General features: G+C 43.6%; 1 protein-coding gene across 1 annotated transcript; it reads left to right on the top strand.

Annotated features, from left to right (window-relative positions):
* Positions 1-4,768: 4,768 nt before the first annotated feature.
* Positions 4,769-6,826, top strand: LOC104805026. The gene has a single exon (XM_010529427.1). The coding sequence runs from the start codon at positions 4,769-4,771 to the stop codon at positions 6,824-6,826; it is 2,058 nt and encodes a 685-aa protein (XP_010527729.1).

The raw sequence follows: 6,826 nt of genomic DNA, 5'->3' as shown, positions 1-6,826 counted from the left end.
TCTATGCATGTTTGATGATTGAATCTAGTGTAGATTGCATGTTTCATATTGCATAGAGTGCAGGAGTTCGAATTTTGGGTGTACAGAAGAATTCGGATAAGTTTCGGGTCTGATCGGGGCCAAGAACGCCGGAGAACATGATCTGATCATGTAAACGAACCCTACACTGTCCGTTCTGGGTAAGCCAGACCGGACGGTCCGGGGTGGCGGACTGCACATATCAGAACGGATGGTCCGCTCTGGACCGTCCGTTCCGTCTGCTGCGGACTGTCCGTTCCGGCTGGTTCAGACCGATCGTTCTGCAAGCCTGGAACGTCCGTTCTGCCTCCAGAACGGACGGTCCGAGGTCCAGACTCCGAAAATTTTTCGTTTTCTAGGTCCGATTACACAATCGTTGCTTAATCTGATCAACTGTAACTCAAATAGACATGATTCATTCTTAAGGATGGTCCATAGTGAATGAATGCATGTAACTTGATCAAGATATAGCATATGTTTGATTGAGTGGGAGCTTCGGAATTGGGAATACATAATCGAATGGATGGTCTATTTGGATTACGTACAATCGTTGCACAAAAATCGGTTAGATCTAGTAGCTCTACGAGTAAAGCACTTGTCAAGACCTCGATCGTACGTGTCATGGGCCATGCCAAAGCTGGGTGTGCCGTGCTATCTTGGTGAGGCAAGAAGGAGAAATGGTGGTTCTCATAGCTTGAAAGTAGATGCTTGATTTAAGTGTGGTTTCGAAAATCCCTTATTTATGTAATGCTAAGCGTGTACCTCCCATTACTAGAGCGCCTGTCAAGGCATCGATCATCCGTAACACGGGTCATGCCAAAGCTGAGCGTGCCGGATTATCTTTGTGAGACAGGGTGGGAAATTGTGGTTCCCACAGCTTGAACATGGTTTACCTTAGGTTAAGTTATCAAGTTTGACTTGAGACTTAATGGTACACATGAGACAAGTATACAATGATATTTGATATCATAGTCTCATAAAGGATCTAAGAGTCATATTGGATATGACTGACATTAGATGTCTACCTAAATAGCGTAAGGCTGAGTGTAACAACTCATTCTTATGTGAAATACGGATCTTAGTCCCATATAGAAAATTATTGTAGGGTTAGTTTTCTTTATGGGAAGATAGCTTGTGTTTGTATCTATGTTGTCATTGATTGATGATGGACTAGCTGGTAGTAGATCATTGATAAAATCTACATTTGTTTTTGTTCGTTCTGTTTGTCTTTTTCTGTAGGACATGGCGTCAACCGGTAGCGTACCGTGTTTGACGATGCGATCTATCCTTGAGAAGGATAAGTTGACCGGGACGAACTTCTTAGACTGGTATTGGAACTTGAGAATTGTTCTCAAGCACGATAAGAAGTCGTACGTACTGGAAGGGGCTCTACCACCAGAACCTGCGGCCAATGCCACGAGAGCCGTCAGAGATGCTTGGTTGAAGCATCAGACTGACGACAATGAGATCTCCTGTCTCATGTTGGGAAGCATGACCCCGAATCTGCAGATTTGAGGGGAAGAACGTGTTTGATATGATCAATCAGCTCAAGACCATGTTTGAGGAGTTAGCGCGTACTGAAAAGTACAAGACGCTGAAAGCTCTAGTGAAGACGGAGATGCCGAGAGGTAGCTCTGTCAACACCCACGTCCTCAACATGAGAGCTCATGTTGAATAACTTGAGCGTATGGGAGTGAAGCTCGATGGTGACTTGGTTGCAGACTTGATCCTGATGTCATTGCCCGAGGACTATAACCAGTTCGTTTTGCAGTACCATACGCACGTGATGACTAAGAGCTTAGCCGAACTGCATGGGATGCTGAAATCAGCCGAGCAGGATATCGTGGTGCCCAAGACTGTGCTTGTTGTTGAGAACAACTCCAGCAAGAAGCGGCGGGGCAAAGCCAAAAAGAAGGCGGCGAAAAAGGCAAAAGTACGCCTAAGCCTAAGCCCGATAAGGGTGACTGTCATTACTGCGGAGTGTCTGGACACTGGAAGCGTAATTGTCACCTTTACTTGGAGGATCTGAAGGATAAGAAGCTTGGTGAAGCTTCTGCCTCGGGTATTCATGTTATAGAAGCTAACATCTGTACTACATCTTCGTGGGTATTGGATACTGGAAGTGCCTCACACATTTGTGGAAATGTGTAGGGACTAAGAAGAAGTAGGATGCTGGCTAAGGAGATGCGGATCTACGCGTCGGAAATGGAGCAAGAGTTGTTGCATTATGTGTTGGCGTTTATGATTTGCATCTTCCTTCTGGACTTGTTTTAGAATTAAGTAATTGTTACTATGTTCCTGCGATTAGCAGAAACATTTTTTCTATTTCTTGTCTGGATTTGGATGGTTTCGATTTGTGATTGAGAACTTCGAGTTTGATGATTTATCGAGACGATATTTACTATGGTAATGGTTATCTAGTTAATGGTTTATACGTCTTGAATGATCAGCCTTCGAACTCGAATGTTCCTGCGATTAGCAGAAACATTATTTCTATTTCATGTCCTGATTTGGATGGTTTTCGATTTGTGATTGAGAACTCGAGTTTGATGATTTATCAAGATGATATTTACTATGGTAATGGTTATCTAGTTAATGGTTTATACGTCTTGAATGATCAGCCGTCGAACTCGACATCATCCATCTATAGCGTGAGTACTAAACGGTTTAAGCCGAATGACTTAAACCCGACCTTCCTCTGGCATTGTCGTCTAGGCCATATAAACGAGAAGCGCATTCAGAGGCTTCATTATGAAGGTCTTCTGGATTCATTTGACTTTGAGTCTCTTGAATCTTGTGAGTCTTGTTTGATGGGTATGATAACAAAGCATCCATTCAAGGGAAAAGGACAGAGAGCGACGGAGTTATTGGCTCTCATACATAGTGATGTATGCGGACCAATGAGCTGTCCAGCTAGAGGAGGTTATCTGTATTTCGTTACGTTCACTGATGATTTCAGTCGATACGGTTATGTCTATTTGATGAGACATAAGTCTGAAACACTTGAAATGTTCAAGGCTTTCAGAAACGAAGTACAGACCCGGTTGGAAAAGACGATCAAGACACTTCGATCCGATCGTGGTGGCGAGTATATGAGCCAAGAATTCACTACCTATCTGGTTGATTGTGGTATTGTATCACAATTAACTCCTCCTGGAACGCCAGAATGGAATGGCGTGTCTGAACGGAGGAACCGAACATTGTTAGATATGATTCGGTCTATGATGAGTCAGACAGATCTTCCGAAGTCCTTTTGGGGCTATGCTTTAGAGACCACTGCTGATAACACACAATATATCATGGATTTTTATATGATTCGTCCGACACATTTACCTGACTTTATGATATCTCAGACGTTTAAGTGCGTGTTTAGCTTCGATTTCGCTTTGGTTTAATCTTTACAGGTACTACGCATTACGAGCGGAAAAATGAGCGAAAACCAACCGAATGCGGAATCAGAAGCAAGAACCGATCGTTTCAGGGCATTCCGAAACGATCGTTTCGCCTCTTGAACAAGAACAGAAGAATCACTCAGAAGGCGAAACCGATTAGTTCATTCTGAGAAAACCGATCGGTTCGATTTGCGGAAATTGAAAATCTGGATCAGAAATATGAACCGATCGGTTCATCATATGAAGAAACGATCGGTTCTCAGGCGAAGTTTTTGGAAACATTCTTATTTCGGCCAAAAAAGAAAGAAATAAAAGGGAGAAAGCTTCTAGGTTTCAAGGCATTCCGAATTTTGAGCAGAATAGTCACCCAAGAGCAGAGAAAAGAGGGAGATTATCAGGAAGCGAGAGATTGGAGTAGAAGACGGAGATCACGAAGCCGAGAAATTGACTAAGAGTTTCTTCCTTATTCTATTTTACAATGTCTTGTTGTATTGATATGAACCCTGTCGTTTCGATGCGTAGCGAGTAGTCCCCTTGCTGCGGGTTAGGGATTTGCTATGTAGGGATCTTTGGTTTTTATAATTCCAGACTATATGGTATTATTTATTTGATTCAGTTTATTGAGTTGTTCTTAATGTGTTTGATCTTGTTGGCCATTTGATTGAATGAACTTAGGGTTTTAATTCGCATAGACATATGGAATTCTAACCTGGAAATAACTCAGTAAATGGAACAGGTATTGCATCGAGAGATGAATATTTGCCTAGGAATTATGATAGCGTTCGTTTATGCATCCAGGGTTTAGACTATTGAATCGAGAGGTTAGTAGGATAAAGCCTGGATAGTGAGGTTAGACTCGAGAGATTTATTTCTATTTTAGAGCTTGAATTCCCTAAATTGGATTTAGAAACCACAGAATCTGCATCTTTAGAGAAGATCCTTGCATGTAAAGCAATCACGAAGCCTGCAGTGTTTTCCATTGATTGTCTACAACCGTTTAGTTAATTGCTTTGTTCTTGACATTCCATTCTCCACATTCCTATTATTTTTCTTAGATTTAGATTTGGATTTGGGTTTAACTCCTTCGCTTAATTTTGTCCTTGTATTCGACCCTAGCTACTACACACGATCCGTACACTTGCGGTTAATTGTTGAGTCTAGGATATTATAACTTGATCGAATTTATTCGCCTAGATTTCTGACATCAAGTTTTTGGCGCCGTTGCCGGGGATAATTTAGGCAACAGGATTAGATCCTATCTAGTCTTGATCTTTTTGTTTTTCTTTTTCTTAAGTGATTTCTCACGTTTCTTTTTCGTTTGTCTGTTGTTTTTCGTTGTGTGCAGGGTTTCCTAGTGCATGACCAGAAGTGCTGGGACATCAAACCTAGTGCCTTTTGATCCTGAACTTGAAAGGACCATTACCCGCATCCGTCGACAACAGAGGCAAATGGAGAACGATCGAGATCTTGCTTTTTCCGGTGATGCCGAAGGCAATGTTGACTCAACTTTCGCTCAATACAACACACCGAAGCACACCGAGCTTATGGCCGGTATACGACTGCCAACCATTGACGTGACTCGTTTTGAGCTTAACCCGGCTACCATTCAGATGCTTAGCAATAATTCCTTCCGGGGTAGGCCAAACGAAGACCCGAACGCACATCTTACGCGTTTCAAGATGATGTGTCGCTCGATCAAAAGAGAGGCCAGGGTGACGGACGATGACCTCCGTCTACTCGCTTTTCCCTGGACTCTCATGGATGCTGTACTGGAATGGCTATACGACTTAGCCCCTGATTCTATCCATACCTGGGATCAGTTGGAGGTCCAGTTCATGTCTAAGTTCTTTCCAACCCATCGCACTCAAGCAGCTCTCTCCGGTATACATTCGTTTAAGCAGGATCAAAGGGAGAGTTTACACGACGTTTGGAAAAGATACAAGGGATATCAGAAATCATGCCCTCATCATGGACTCGACAAGAATTATCTGATCAACACTTTCTTTCGAGGACTCCGCAGTGATACCAAGACTTTGATCCGCGCCTCCTGCGGTGGCAGCATCCAAAACAAGTCATTCACAGAATTGGAACAGCACATTAAGATGATGGCTCAAGAAGAAGACGTCCCGAACGAATATTCTCGCGATATACCAAAGCGAGAAGGCGACCCCAGCCTAAAGACGGTTCTTGATCAGTTGACAGTACTTAATGCTAAATTTGCAAGCGCCAATCTGATTTCTACCACAGATGTCCCGACATATCCACAGGAGGATCATGGTCTTTATGCGATTGAGGAGAGGGTTGAAGATCTGAACTACGTGGCCAACAATAACTACATGGGCTCGTACAACTCAAGCTGGAGGAATCACCCAAATCTCTCCTACAAGTCGAACAATGTTGAGAATCCCACACCGAACAACTTTAGACCATCCAACAATCCAAACCAGAGGATTCCACCCGGCTTTGCTTTTCAATCCAAAGGCCCTAATCAGAACTCCAACTACAGAGCCCCGGGACAGTCGTACAATAATCCTACACCTCCGGGTAATCGCGAACATTCTCAAGATACAAATGCTCTTCTTCAACAGCTCATTCAGGCACATGAGAAGCAGACTCAGGAATTCCGCACTCAATTTGCGAGTATTGACGCCCACTTTAAGGTAGTGGACAATCAGATTGCCCAGCTCGCAGCAGACTCCCAAAGACCGTCCGGTGTTCTTCCAGGTAAACCTGAGACCAACTCTCGTGAACATGTTAATGTTATTACTCTGCGAAATGGTAAGCAGGTAGACTCTGGAAACTCACCGATGGATGAGCAAGGCGAAAGCTCGAAGACCAAAGTTTCAGATATTCCTGACAATACTCCTGTACCAGTTTACGTGTCTCCTCCTCCTAGACCACCACCGATACCATTCCCATCGCGTCTGAGGAAGCATAGCGAAGATAGTCAGTTTGCCAGATTCGCAGAAATGCTGAAGAAACTCGAGGTAACTATGCCATTCACTGAAGCTATTTTGCAGATTCCCTCGTATACTAAGTTCTTGAAGGACATCCAGACTAAGAAGAGAGTCGTTGAAAAAGAGACTATAGCACTCACCGCCGAGTGTAGTGCTCTGATCCAACATGAGCTACCACCCAAGCAGTCGGATCCAGGTAGTTTCTCAATCCCTTGTACATTAGGCAATGTGTCCATCGATCGTGCGCTTTGTGATCTAGGAGCAAGCGTCAGCCTTCTTCCACTCTCCATCTTCAAGAAGCTGAATGTGGGCGAGCTAAAACCCACCAGAATGGCTCTCCAATTAGCCGATCGATCCGTTAAATACCCTGCTGGAATACTCGAGGACGTGCCACTAAAAGTCGGAAATTTCTACATTCCGGTGGATTTTGTGGTCCTTGACATGGACGAAGATTCTTAG

Source organism: Tarenaya hassleriana, unplaced genomic scaffold, assembly GCF_000463585.1.
Source record: "Tarenaya hassleriana unplaced genomic scaffold, ASM46358v1 Cleome107, whole genome shotgun sequence".
NCBI classification, from domain to species: domain Eukaryota; kingdom Viridiplantae; phylum Streptophyta; class Magnoliopsida; order Brassicales; family Cleomaceae; genus Tarenaya; species Tarenaya hassleriana.
This window is presented reverse-complemented; position numbering and strand designations above follow the sequence as displayed.